This window comes from Raphanus sativus, chromosome 4 (genome assembly GCF_000801105.2).
Source record: "Raphanus sativus cultivar WK10039 chromosome 4, ASM80110v3, whole genome shotgun sequence".
Lineage (NCBI taxonomy): Eukaryota > Viridiplantae > Streptophyta > Magnoliopsida > Brassicales > Brassicaceae > Raphanus > Raphanus sativus.
The window spans coordinates 16,836,435-16,852,032 of record NC_079514.1 but is presented as its reverse complement, the minus strand read 5'-3'; the positions used below and the strand labels follow the sequence as shown (position 1 = coordinate 16,852,032).

The 15,598-nt window shown below is 28.3% G+C and overlaps 1 protein-coding gene across 1 annotated transcript; it reads right to left on the bottom strand.

The window, feature by feature from the left end:
- Positions 1 to 346: 346 nt before the first annotated feature.
- Positions 347 to 2,158, bottom strand: LOC108849044 (protein ROOT PRIMORDIUM DEFECTIVE 1). Its single transcript, XM_018622542.2, has one exon. It carries the CDS (start codon positions 2,026 to 2,028, stop codon positions 763 to 765), a length of 1,266 nt encoding a protein of 421 aa, XP_018478044.2. The 5' UTR covers positions 2,029 to 2,158; the 3' UTR covers positions 347 to 762.
- Positions 2,159 to 15,598: the final 13,440 nt, after the last annotated feature.

Here is a 15,598-nt window from a genome sequence, read left to right as displayed (position 1 = left end):
GAGTTAAAACAAGAACTTTTTAAACTGTCAAAATGCAAAGAAGACGGTAATGGTGACTGCTTTATTCTCTCTGCAACTCTAAATGATTTTAACAAAAGATGTATATATGTGGCCAGAGAGATTCAAGTATTCCAATCTAGACCACAAGCAAAGTAGAAGAAGCATGTGTTGGTGGAGTTTCTTCCATTACTTAGGGTTCCTACTCGTATTTTTCATGTAATCTCCCTCTTTGGATGTTATTACCAAGTTGGTTTATGACTTTTTGGATCAAACCAAGTTTGTTTATGGCTTCTCAAACAAAGTCAATGACTTTTTGATAAGTTTCCATGAATGAGGAACTCAGAAGTAAATCTTTTTAAAAATATTTTTTAGATCAAAACCCATCAAACAGTTACATCCACATCAGACTTATGGTCACAAAACTAATGTGTGCATAGACATAATAAGACAGGAAAGATCATTGAGAGGACTAGAGTAGTAAACAGATCACAACTCTTTTTTTTTGCAGAAAACACTAAAAACCAAGCTTAACCTCCACAAGTAATCTTCTACTTTCTAATTACATTCCTCTGCCACTACTTAGGATGTCGGTCGTAACCAAAGTTTTAACTAACATTTCTTACCTCTTTGAACGGCAATTCACAAAACCTTAAACTTACAACAACTTCAATCTGACTTCACTTGATACATGATGGGACTTTTACACAATCTCCACTGCTTCTGCAATCTTGTTCTTGACAAAAGATCCAGCTTTCCTTTGAATCATTTCTCCAGAATTGGCAAGACCCAATCTCCATCTCTCTCTCCTTCCCAATCTTCATCATACCTTATCTCAACATCTCTCTCCTCCTCATGAGTTTGCAACAGTTCTCTAGAGTGACGGTTTCTCAACAACACAAGATCCAGCATTTTCCTTCGCACATTGTAAATAGGATTCGGCTCAACCAAACAGCCTTTACTATAAGCCTCTCTAAGAAACAAAGTCTGCGTACTTCCTTTCGTCGATACATAGAAAATCCCAGGATGCTTCAATATCACTTCCCTCAAGTTCACTTCGATCCCAAGATCCTTACGAAAATGAGCTAGCCTCTCAACCTCAACCCTCTTCTCCACAGTCAAGCTCAAAAGCTCGTGGATAACTGCAACAACTCGCTTCTCGAACCTCTCTACACTTCTTGAAATCTCCTTTCTCTCGTAAGGCTTCACATAAGGCACCCTCTGCCAGTTCCTTACCTCTTCTCTGAACCCTTTCTCAATCTTGAACCCTGTAGGAAGATTAATAGGAAACGCGTAGTTCGTCTCAAACTCACTCAACCATTTCTCTCTGTACTCAACTTCTCTCCACTCCTCAACTTTACCCACACACAAACTCTCATCATCATCTCTATCATTACCATCAACTAGCTCCAGAGTCTCCAAATCAACTAACCTGAACTCTGAACTATACTTAGCCAAAACCGAATCTCGATAATCCTCAGGCAATCCTAGTTCTTTCCTCATCAACCTTAAAGCATGAACACTCAGAACACCTCTCCTAGACATCAACAACAGCTTCTTCACCCTCTTCACAGCATCAACCTCACACTCTCTCACAACACTCTCTTCTTCCTCAATCAAATCCCTCAGTTTCTCACTAACCCGACAACACAAATTCCTCCGACAAGGATGCGTAAAGATCTCAAAGGCGTGAGGATACTTACCCACAAAAGCTCCAATGCTTACATTCAAACCGACGATGTTCTTCCATCGAGACATAAGCTGCAAAGAGACGAAAGGACCGCGCTTTTTGTTACCCATGAGTTTGGTTATCTCGAGGATGATGTTTAGCTTCCTGATGTGGACGATGAGCTTGTCTAATCGGCTGTCTCTTGTTCGGTTCTCTAACCTGGTTTGCGCTGAATCCACGGGTTTTAGCCATCTCCTCTGGTTATAAGAGTAGAGAGGGGATAAAGATGATAGCTTTGTGGGAGCTTGATGAGATAAAGCTTCTCTGATGCTAACGTGGCTCAGAGATCTTAGAGAATTCATGTCTTGTCGGTTGATTTGGGGAAGAAGAAACAATTTTTAAATCGACATTTCTCTAAGGTTGGAATTGGATTCTGGAGTTAGGGTTTCACTGACTAGAACATGGCAATCAACTCAACTGGGAGAGACAACGAGTAACAGAGGAAGAAGAAGGGATCAAATGCTCGTATACTTCTGTAAATGTCGGTCATAACCCACGGGTCAAGGCCCAATATTTATATGATGGATCTTAATTGGATCCAAAGGTCAAAACACACATGTCCATTAGGTAAATGAATTCTGAACAAATAAAGTCCAATATAAATCCCATTATACCCACTCTAAATAACTATATTTACAAATAAATAAATAAATATACCAAGTTTAAATAACTACTAGATTTTGATCCGCGCTTCGAAAGCGCGGTATTATTTTCACTTTTATGAAATATTTTTTTTTGTAATTATTAAATGTATTTATCTTAGTAAAATATTTTTATAATAAATTTGACACATAGAGTGTCTCTGGTAAACTATGTATTTCTCTGGCTTTGTTTTATTTCCTCTCCAATTAACATATTTATTTAGCTTATTGTTAAAATAAATGATTATAGACTTTGATCTAGGTGTGCGGATGTATATTTTGAAAATATGATGATATTTGTTTTTTATGTAATTATTAGGATTCGGCAAGGAACATAACCGATCCCGGTCCGAAAATATAGTACCAAACCCGAACATAAATTGATTAAATATTCAAATTATTCAAAATTTTGTTATTTAAAGAACCGAATCTAATCCGAACCGAAGGATTCGGGTACCTGAATTTATCTAAATAGATTTATATACTTATATATATATTAATTATTTTTAGATTTAACTTATATAAGACATCAAAAATGATAATTTTAAATTGGTTTAAAATACTTAAAAATATATATAGATAGTCAAAAATAAATATCTGAAATAGTTAAAGTATATTCAAATCACCAAAAATACTTAAAATAATTATTGATTTTGTATTCATAATTTTAAATCAAGCCAATTGTTATGTTAAGCTTAGGTATTCTAACATATGTTATTTAAACTTATAGGTATTATATTATTTTATTTAAAGATTTTGAGAAATTTAAAACTTTAAAAATAATTTAAATGGTTATCCAAACCCGAACCACGCAAAGATCCGAATCAAACTCAAACAAAAATTTAGAAACATCCTAATAGGGCTGAAATCTTTGACCTCGAAAAACGATCAGAACCAAACCCGTATGGGTATCCGAAAACCCATCCTTAGTTATTATTATATATCGTATATTTTCATCATATAATTAATAGTATTTTATACGTACTATCATATAAGTAATCATATGATTAATAATATTTTATACGTACCATTATATAAGTAATTACATATATTATATTTTTAAAACTTAATATGAAATATATAAACTATAATTTGAGTTGATATTTCAAATCGGGCTTTGTATTATATTTTTCTTATATATATTGACAACATTTTTTTATAGGGGAATTTTCAAAAATACCACTTTTAAGGTACCACTATTCATCTTTACCACCACTAAATACATATTTTCAAAAATACCTTATTTATTAAAAGGTTAAAGGTTCTTATATCTTTGTTTTTATATGCTTTTCAAAATTCTAATTATAAACTCTAAATCCTAAACCTCCAACTCTAAACCCTAAACCCTAAATCCTCAACAATAAACCCTAAACCCTAAACTATATACCCTAAATTCAATACTCTAAACCTTAAACCCTAAAAACTCAATTATAAACCTTAAATCATCAATTATAAACCTTAAATCTTCAACTCTAAACCCTAAACTATATACCCTAAACCCTAAAATATCAAATCTAAACCCTAAATCTTAAACCTTCAAATCTAAACCCTTCATTGAAAGTGGTGGTAAAAGTGGTTAGTGTAAACATGAAAAATGGTACTATGAAAATGGTATTTTTGGTAATTTCTCTTTTTTATAATGGACTTAATAACTTAAGCACATTACTTTTTTGCCTAATACTACTATCTTTGTTTTCAAACAAATTTTTTTTTTAAAAGACTAAAATATTTTTTTTAATACTCCTATCCTTGTATCCAAACATCTCCATTTTGTACTACAACTTTAATAATATAGATGTTTTCAAATTTTAGTTTGGTTTTGGTTCGGTTAGCATAATTCTAAATTGGCAAATTTCCAAAAATCAGATCTAATTTGGTTTCAGTTCAGTTTTCCAAATTATCTGTTAGTAAATTGTATTTTTAGTAGATTCGGTTATTTAGAAATTAAATATAGCTAATATTTGTTTGTATTTTATTTTTAAATTTAAGGCACACATTCGGTTTAGGGCACACATCACGGTTTAGATCCCATTCAGTTTCTGTTTTTATTGTTCCAAAAATATATGATACTAGCTTTTGATCCGCGCGTCCGCGCGGATGTTTGTTCTTTGTAATCATATTTTTAACTTTTGAAAATTCGATGAATTTAATTGTTTATACTTATTGTGTTGTAGATTAATATGTTTTTCAAGTTTCACTTTGATGTGTCTTGTTCAATGTGATTAACCTTCATTTATAAATTATGAGATTATGTTTTTATTTTATTGTACTTTTGTTTAGTTTATTTGATAAATTAAAGAGTAAAGTATTAGAGGTTTAACTATGCTTGTGGGTTTTATTAAATCATAATATACATATTTTGTTTTAAAGTTAAGTATAAAGTTCAAATATATTATTGAGATTTTTGAAAACAAATATATTATTTAGACAAACCGAATTTGTGATTTACTTGGTAAACTTAACATAAACTGTATAATATTAGAGCATTTAGTGTAGATTTTTGGGGTTTATTAAATAAGAAACTCTAAAATTTGTAATTTGGATTTATTTTCAATAGATTTTTATTTTAAAAATTATTTCCGATAGCAACAATGAAAACCAATTGTAAAAGTAACCCAAAAACAAACAATCAAGGTATGCATAATATATTTAGGAAACATAAATTTGAATATGGAACTATGAAAAAAGTTAATAACTTTTAGTTAGCATGACACCCACTATTAATAACTATCTAAATTTTTTAAAATATGTAACGCATTTTGATTTAAATTTTTTAAAATGTAAACCACTAATGTATGGATTAATAAGATAGATGATTACATGTCTTTGTGAAAAATTATTCTTTGTTGATAACAATACATGAATTGATGATAAAATAAGATAGACGATAACAATATAAATACTTTTTCAAAAAATGATAACAATATAAAGTTTTTTGAAATATTGTTTGTTGGTAAAAATTATAAATAATTAAAACTTGCCAACCAAGTTTTAATGGAGAGAAGCAATATAACTACGATAATTAAATTCTATATTTTTGTATATTGCAAGTTTTTGTGCAGAGAATTCCGTGACTTATTAAATGCTGACTGCATAGAATTAGGAAAACATATTCTTTGTTGATTTGTTTTTTAATTATCGTAAATTTAGTAGTAGTTTTTGGAATGTTTTTGGAATATTCTTTGTTGATTTATTTTTTAGTTGTCACAGATTTTATATGCCAAATCTAAGCTGCATGTATATTTAAATACGTCATTTAATTGTGATCTGGGGCATTAATGATTTGTAAGCCCAAATTTAATGTTATATCACGAAATTTAAGTAAAAAAAAAGGGAAAATTGCCAATAGAGAACAAAAAAACAAGGATGTTGTCCATTTGGTATAAATCATTTTTTGTCCAATTTTTCTCCTTTTTACCCCTTGTATTTCTGAAAACTAATGAAATAAATAGTTTTGTGAATCAAAAAATATTAAAAATATAAACAATTAATAAAACACCAATATACACAAGCTGGTATTTTTTTTCTTTTCAAAAAATTGATAAATAAAAATTTGAAAATATGTTCTACTAAAGGTAGAATGTGTCTTCTACAGAAAATGGTATAGTAGAAAATGATTTCTAAAATAAACATGTTCATCTACTATTTTTAGAACGTACATTCTACTATTTACTAAATTTCTAAATAAGTGGAATGCACATTCTACTAATCTTAAAGCTATCTACTTATCCTCCGGATGCATCTTCTACTTTTATTAAGTATTCTAAATTTCGCGGAATGTGTTTTCTAAAATGTATTCTTACGTCTACTGAAAGTAGAAAGCATGTTCTGGATTTTTGGCAATCTTCTAAACTTTTAGAAGGCACCTTCTACGGATAAGATTACCTGATTTTTGCGAAAATTAATGAAAGTTTCAGTTAAAAAAATATTCGAAAAATCTCCTAAAAATATTCTAACTTCCTAAAATGTGTTATTTTCGATTTTACTTATCAAAAAAATTTTAAATTGATTTTCCCTTGTCTTCTTCATTAATCTATGGTTTTTCCATAGTTTTTCTTTTGATTTTTTTTCATAAACTCTTGTTCTGTGTGATACATATCTATACAACATGTGGTGTTTTGAAATTAGGTGCAATTTTTTTGTAAAGTTTTATTTTTATTTTTATAAAGTTTACAAATCTTATTTTTATTAAAAACATTTTTAAAAGTTTTATTTTTATTAAAAAGTTTGATAAAATTAAAAGGTTACAAACATTTTAAACTTTCATAAAAATAAAAAATTTGTAAAATGTTTTTAATAAAGTTAGTTTAAGGTTTTTATTAAGAAATTTTTGTAAAGTTTTATTTTTATTTTTATAAAGTTTACAAATTTTATTTAATTAAAATTTTATTAAAAACGTTTTAAACTTTTTATAAAAATAAAACTTTGTAAAATGTTTTTAATAAGTTTATTAACGTTTTATTAAAACAATTTGTAAATTATTTTTATTTTTAGAAAGTTTATTTTTATTAAAAAAATTAAATTTTTTATTTTAATTTCCCTTTTTAAAACGTTTTTAGTTAAAAAGTTTAAAATTCTTTTAGTTTAATGTGTTTGATAAAAACTTTAAACAAACTTTATAAAAATTTAAACTTTATAAAATAAAAATAAAACTTTACAAAAAGTTTTTAATAAAAAGTTTAAACAAAATTATAGAATACATTTTAATTATTTTTTAATTTTTTTTTGATATAATTAAAAAGTTTACATACATTTTAAACCTTTTATAAAAAATAAAACTCTGTAAGCTGTTTTTATTAGGTTGATTTAACGTTTTTATTAAAAAATTTGTAAATTATATTTATTTTTATTAAGTTTTACAAAGTTTATTTTTATTAAAAAAATTAAATTTTTTATTTTTATTTTCCCTTTTAAACATTTTAAATTATTATTTTTTAAAAATATATTAGTTTAATGTGTTTAATTAGATTAATCAATAGTTAGTTTTGGGATTATGAAAAAAAATTATACTAAAGAGACAACTAAATGATGGTTTTATACTATAGGGACAACCATGCTGAACTTTTGTTCCGTTTTGGCAATTTTCCCAAAAAAAAAGAGTAAAATGACAAAATTGTCATGGCAATGGCATGGGTATGTAATTTTTGTGCAAGTCTAAGGGCTAATTCTTTTTTGTACTTCAGCCTTAATAGTTTAGAAGTTTAGATGTTTGATTATTTATGATTTTGGTTTGGTGATTGGATGACACAGTTGGCGTTAATAAACCGTGTAACAAAACATTCAGTTGAGTTACTCTATATTCTTTTTCCAATCAAGATAAATGTTTATTCAGCCAACTTATGCTAGGAAAGAATAAAAGTAGACTAAAAATAGGGTAATATATCTCTCTAGATTAACCTTAGATTTGCTTGCTAATTTGACTGGTTTTCATATGCAGGAAACTTGAAACATGTTACTACCATTGATGGGTTCTCAAAAGTATTATTTGAGCCAGAAATTTGAAAAATACAAGACTATCCAAGTAAGAACATTCAAAATTTTTATTATTATATACTAACTTCTTTTTTTCTTGCTTATGTTCTCTGATAACAGAAGACCTTATAAATCAAAATTTATATTTGTATAATTCCAATAACCGCATATTGATGATGACATAAAACACCGTTTGAAGTATCGCTTCAGTTATTTTTATCCATTATAGTGCAATTATATCTTTAAGTTTCTGGTTTTATGTTTTTTTTTATATTTGTGTGGCAACATACTTTCTCGAAGTTTTATTTTTGATCCAAAATAGTTTGCTTTTAGGGTTATGGTTTTTTTAAGAGATACTTAGTGGGTGAATGGTTCAGCTTTATCTTCTTACTTTAGTTTTACTTATTTTTAAAGCACTAAACTTTACCAATCATGTTGTAGCTTTATTTTTGTTAGTTAAAGCCTACAATAAATTACTATTAACTTTTACCAATCATGCTTTAGATTTATTTTTAAAGTTACAGCAAAAAATTTAAAGCAAAATTTTTCTTATCATTTTTAGGCAAAAAACCTACATCCTTGTTTTATAGGCTGTAGAAACTTTAAAATGAAAAAAACTATTTATGATATCAAATAAATTAGATAATCATAATAAAAACATTTATAAATATTTTACTTTAATTCTAGGTGTTTTCAAAACTTTTGAAATATTTTAAATAACATAAAATATTATTTCTATATATTTTTAAATAACAGTAAACTTTGATAATTTATAAAAATCATTAATATAAATTATTTTAATTGATAAAAATAATTATTTTATATATACATCACATATTTTATTTTGAAATATCTACAACATATAACTTACAACTACAACAAATTTAACTACAACAAAAGTCTCTGCAAAAAAATCTACAGCAACAACTTTACAGCTACAACAAACTTATCTACAGCTAAACTATTACAGCTAAATTTTCATAGCCACAGTCGAACCAATCACCCCTTTAGTTTACTATGTTCGAGTAGGACTACATAAAACTAATACCAACTAGATAGTAAGTTTGACACTTACCTTGCAGTCATACATGTCCTTATAAATATATTATTTGACGGCAACATATGTGTGAGACTACATTTTTGGCCCATGGTAATTGCCCTAGTTGTATACATTTATGTCTAACAATCAGGTTTACATTGCCAATCTCACTGAAAAACAGACATCAGTAAACAATAGCTTATATGAATGAATACTTCGTTAGTTTAAAAAAGTTGTAATCTAAGGTTTTTGACGAATCGTAATTACTTATTTGTATCTTCAGTATTTGCATTATAGTGTGTACAAGATTTTATTTTTGAGGCATCAACAGTATTTTTTGGTTCTCTCTAATTTATTTTAAAATTCAAAAATTGATCGATATGAGATCCATTGATATATCGATGAAAAGATATATAATAAAAAGAATTTGAAGTGTATGCAATAAGATAGATTATCGATTTTTTGTCGAATAGAATAAATTTTGGCCGGTCAGAACCTAACCCCCCCCTCCCCCTCCCCCTCCCCCTCTTCTGCAATTATCAAAATGTGTGATGAGTAATATTTCTCCTCTCCCGAACACATGATGTTCAAATTAAGAGGCCCTATCATGTGTGATGAGTACCAAGAATGTGATTATTTTATTTACCCATTATTTCTTTTACTATTTGGAATGTCCATATACAAATTCAACATTTTTATCATAACTAAAACCCAATAATATATTAGAACTTATACCTAATTCACAATTTAGATAATAAAAAATTGTATTAAATATAACTTAACCAAAATATAATTTTTTTTTAATTGAGCTACTATTGCAAGGTGCAGAATGCAGATCTCTACCTATTAGTAAAGTAAAGCATTTGCATTATTGATACAATTGAGAATAAACAAAAGAATCATTTTCGTAACAGAGTTTCTATAAAAAATGCCTTTGTAATTGTATGGTTTGTGATTGATGACTTGCAAAATTTCAAGTCATATCACTTATATTACCGCTCTGCAGTGACATTTCTATTTACTACCTCAATTTTGACTAAAAAAATACAACATCACTATAAAATTGATTACCTTTACCATTTCAGTAGTAAAGTAAAACATATGCGTTAGTTATCATTTTTGCAAAAGAACCTTTTGTAAAATATCTGATTACCTTACCATTTCAGTAGTAAAGTAAAACAAAAAATCTTTTTTTTTTTTGTGAAAGCATTTTTTGACAGAAAACCGTCTTTGTAATTGAATGGTTTGTTATTGGTGATTTGCACAACTTCTAGTCACATCAATTATAATACCACTCCGCATTGACGTCTCCATTCACTATCTAACTTTTACTTCAGATTTAAAAGAGTAATATGAGTATGATTGGTAGTTATAGCTGAATCTAAAGTAACGAAAATAGAAAAAATGAGATTAAAAGTTGTAGAGTAAGAAAGTAATAAAAGTACAGATAGAAAGTGGAAACGAACTCAACACTTTTCCTCTACCAAAACTGTAAAGAACAAAATAAATGGAGTAAATTTTTATTTGTGATGTGACTAGAAGTTGTGCAAATCACCAATCACAAACCATTCAGTTACAAAGACGGTTTTGTTCCTTACAATTTGTCCCGCTTCGAATGGTAAAGCGATTCAAACGGTAAAGATCAAGCATATCATATAGATCAAGCGGGATAAGAACAGATCATGCAGATCAAGCGGGCAAATGCAGCAGATCAAAACACATAATATATAAAAATATTAGAACTTAACGAATACATATTTCTTTCAATAGTACACATAATAACGAAATATAATATTTATAGAAGAAGTTTAAATATATAATAAAAAATAAAAACATATAATATATAAACATTTGTTAAATATATAATAAAAATAAAAAATTAACAATTGACGAAATACATAATCATTTAAATAAATATGAAAATTATATGATGAGAAAGATAAATTGATAATGATAGTTTTTGCATTATTAAAGTTTTGAGTAATTAAAATGAAAATATAATATTCAAGCGGTGCATATCAAGTATATCATGCAAATCAAACAGATCATGCAGATCAAGCGAGAAAAATGCAGCATATGAAATACTTCATTACAGTTTTAGATGGTAAAATTTATTATGAGTTTTTAAATATTTTAAAATATTTTAAAATAGAAAAAGATTAAATAAATTTTAAAATTAATTATTTTTGAAAAAAATCATTTATTGGTTAAGAAATTATAAAAGCAGATGAACTGTATCAAATGTATGGTGGTGAAATCTGTAGGCAGATCTTCTGTTTTTTCACAATAAGACAAAATATATTGATCTTCATACATGTCTTTTGTTAAGTAATTTAAAAAAGCAAAAAAACGTGAATGACAACTTTAAAGCAGGAGAACTGATTTTCTCCCACTACGCCATTCGAACACTGATTTTACCTTTGAATGTACATTAATTATAGTAAAATAAGTAAAATGATTTTCCACCTGATTGGTATAGTTTTAGTGGAAATGAAAGTAATTATGTTTTCAGCTGAAATTTCTCGATAGTACCAAACAATCAAACTCTACGATTTTGTCTCTCCTTCTCCACTCTTAGGTAGTGATTCGAAACAATTTCCGAGACGGTGAAGTGACAAATGTCAGATCCGCAAATAGTCACCAATCACAAAACAATACAATTTGAAATGGCGTTTTTCATCAAATACAGCATTTAAAAAAAAAACTTTTTTTGTTTACTCTAGTGTTGTGTAATAACGCACTTTGAAACACAACATCCAATAATGATGCGGTATTGGAGTGGAAAGGTGCATTATCCTTTTTTATTTATTTAATCATTATTCTATAATCTGATATATTCCATTTTAATTAAATCATAGATATCAATTTAATAAACTACAGTATTTTAATACATTACAAAATTGGTTAACTAAAGAGTCTGCAAAATTAATCAAGTATTCACATTTTATATCTTACATTCTGTTATTTAATCTATTTGCATTATTATAGTTTTTTTGTATTTTAGTATGTTTGAAATGAAAATAAATGTTTTGACAAAAGTAATTGAAAATAATATTATTCTATTAATATATATTGGTTTATCAATATAGTGAATAAATGATATTTTTTAAAAAAAATAATTGTTATTTAGAACTAATTTTAATATTTTAAAATATATTAATATACTATGACATTATCACTAAACAAACAAATTTAATTTATAATTGTATTAATATATTTATTTACAATATTTTCTATCAAAACCGTATTACTTTTTAGTCAAAACCTCACTATATTTGCTATGAAATCTGCACTTATCCTGCAAACCGCACGAACCGCAGTTGAACTCTACCACACTTTAATTCCACACCGCTTATAATATCAAAACCATGGTCACCATTCGGACCCTTAACCTTTTCAATTTTCTTGTCACTTCTACCATTTTATTTTCTCTCTTTATTCTCATATTTACCAATCACACTCTTAGAGTATGATTAATGTCAAACAACGCAACTCAGAGTAATTAATAGAAAAATATAAGAACAAAAACTAGTGGGGTAAAAATTGTAATAGATAAAAAGAAAAAAATTAAAACCAGTGCAACATAAGTTTTCTCTCTATAAAGGGAGAAGATATAAACAATTTTACTTTGTTTTAACGGTGAGTTTTTCACCTGATTGGCTAAATACTAGCTGAAGGCAAAGTAAATATGTTTTACTCTTAAAATATATTCGCTAGATGTACCAAACAATCATAGCCTAAGGGTGTGATTGTAAGGTCTTTATAGAGTTAAAATGAAAAAGTTAAAAACAATTATCGCTGGATCCCACCTGTTGTCAACCAATCAGGTGAAAAAAGAAGAAGAAGAAAATATAAAATTTCCTCTCTTTATCACCAACTTTGGCGAGAATCTTACATTTTCCTTATCCAAGTGTAATCTTGGAAGTAGATTTTCTTTTATTTTTGCTGAATATTACTCCCTCCGTTCGGTTATAAGTGTCGTTCTACGACTTATTTTTTGTGTCAAAATATTTGACGTTCACTAAATTCCATGCAGAAACTCATAAGAAAAGACTTTTTCTACCCTTCAATTATTATTATCATTTCTAGTCAAAAAGTCCAAACTTCAATCTGATGACTTTTTTGTAGTGTGTATTACGAGACATATATGTATATGTATTTCCAAGAAACATAAAAGTAATAGTAATAGCCCAAAATTAACTACACCACTCATTATATATTAAGATATCTTCTTCTTTTCTTTTAAAATTTGTAAACTTTCAACTTAAAATGGAGAGTGAGGAGAGCAAAGAGAAAGATGATTTACAAGTTGACAGAGTTTGCAAAGAGAGCAAAGAGAAAGATGACCTTACCAATTGCCAGAGTTTGCTTTCGTGTCAAACATGATTTTGATTTGAATAAATTATTCTTTTATGATGAAGGAGAGCTTTATCCTGACATAGCATTTGAAGAAGCCATACTTGAAATGTTGAAGATTTATCTTCCACATTCTTTTTAAAATCAATAAGGTATTGATGTATTGCAAGTTATTTTATCATAATAAAGATGTGAAATCTTCTTTCATGTTTCTATTTTTCTTATTTTGGTTCCATTCATTTTTTTAAACTGTTTAGTAGTACTGAAAATTGATTTAAAATTTGATCAGACAACCTTAAGATCTACTCTAGTTTGATCACATAACACAATATAAAACTCAATAATTATAAGACATAAATAATTTGAAGATAGTAAACAAACAAAAAAACAATAATAATAATAAGAAATCTGAAAAATAAAATAGTTCTAACGATGAAGTTCAACAATCTGGAAACTAAACTTATGAAGATGCTAATGTAGTCATTACGCTCTGAACCAATGAGAGATCACAACTTATCTGAAGAGGAAGACGATTTTCTCTATCAAGTGTAGCTTTCTTCATGTGCGGGATTTTATATCTATTGTCACCTCCAGTTTTAATGATCTCCTTCATGCACGATTGAAGGGTCAAAAAGATAAAATTAACTTTTTCAGCAGAGTATTCTTTGAATGATTTTTCCACAGCATTAACAAGATCTGCTACGATTCTGGGACATGTCTGATGTTGTAATGATTGGATTGCACAGAAAAAACCAAGATCTAAAATATTTAAATCCGGTGAATTGGTTGGTTGACTCATCAAACAGATATCAAACCCATTTTTGCAGGCAGCCTCTTTAAACTCTTCATCACCACACTGGACATGTGTCCTTGCATTGTCTTGTTGGATGAAAATTGTCTTTCCCCAATCTTCAATTGGCCATCTTTCATGAATCACCAGAATGACTTTTTCAATCAAACATGCTCTTATATCTTCTCTTTTCACAGAAGTTAATGCTTTCAGCTCTAGTGTTCCAGCATCTCGGTTTTTGCTTCGCCTCTTAGCCGGTTGCATGGTAACAAAAGGAAACACTCCTAATTTTCCAGAAAATATTTAATTTCATTCCTCGTCAAATCTCGGTCGAGTCATCGCCGCTAAGAACATAACCTTTTGAATGTAATTCTTACTTTGACATGTACAATGCGGCACCTCTTCATCAGGAATCAAATAATACTTCTCCATTTTTTTGTCATATAAAACCACTTTTTGTCGATATGGACAATGTTGTACATATCAACGAATTTTGGTTCATGAGTCAAAGAGTATTTTTATAGCATGGAGAAACAAAACTTCAACCTATCTCTTCTATTTTCATCCTTTAAACCTGGTTTGATAGCATTAGTGTGACGGCGAAGCGTACCTTCCTTGACACGTTTATGCAATGTTGAAGTAGCCATACCCAAACCCATTCAGAGCGACCGAAGTGTTCTTCTCTTGTGAAATGGAATAGCCATAACTTGATTCAAGTCAAGAGGAATCTTCTTGCGACCACAACATCCTGTTTTTTGTGGCATACATTAACCCCTTTGCCATCTGAAGTTTCTTTTGCTTGTTTCCAAATCCGCTGCACAGTTTGGATAGATACCAAAAACAATTCAGACACTTCTCGAGTAGTATTGTTTTTCAGTTTCCCATCATGGCTTCTCTCCAACAAAGCATTATAGATTCCCCATCTTTCGTGCATTACTTCACTTTCAGATCAACCGCACATATATTTGACTAAAGGAGTTAATTAAGCATTTATAGATTTTTTTATGTGAAACTTTTACACTATTAAAAGATCACAACTAAGAGAAATTGGGATCAACATCCTTTTGGCCGAATAATGGTCTTCAAATAATAATGATATGAAATCAATTAAACACTAATTAATAAGGTTAAAGTAGGTATTCCATTACCTTTCTTGATTGCTGTGAAATGTTGTAGAACGACACATATAACCAAACAAAGGGAGTATCTTTTTATTATAAATACATCTCCATTTATTTTTCCATCACTCCAAAATGCATCTTCATTTATTGTTTCATCACTCCACAACATAGAAAAAGCAGTTAAGCATATCATTTATAATTATCTTTTCATTTCTTTCCCTGTTTCAAAGATTAAAACCTAACTGGTTTTCTTTTTGAAAAAAGAAACGAACGTAAGTGTGTCAAATTATTCAAATTTTCTTAGAGTAATAAATGTATGTTTCTATTAATATAATGGCAGATTATAAATATATATAGACAGTTTATATTCACTTTTTAATATAAATTACTATATCATATTTCTATGTATAGAAATATGTATTTTATTATGCATTCATGGTTTATATAAGTGTT

Bases quoted from the DNA above. Each gene is read 5' to 3' on its own strand.
- LOC108849044 (XM_018622542.2), bottom strand. From the start codon at position 2,028: ATGAATTCTCTAAGATCTCTGAGCCACGTTAGCATCAGAGAAGCTTTA.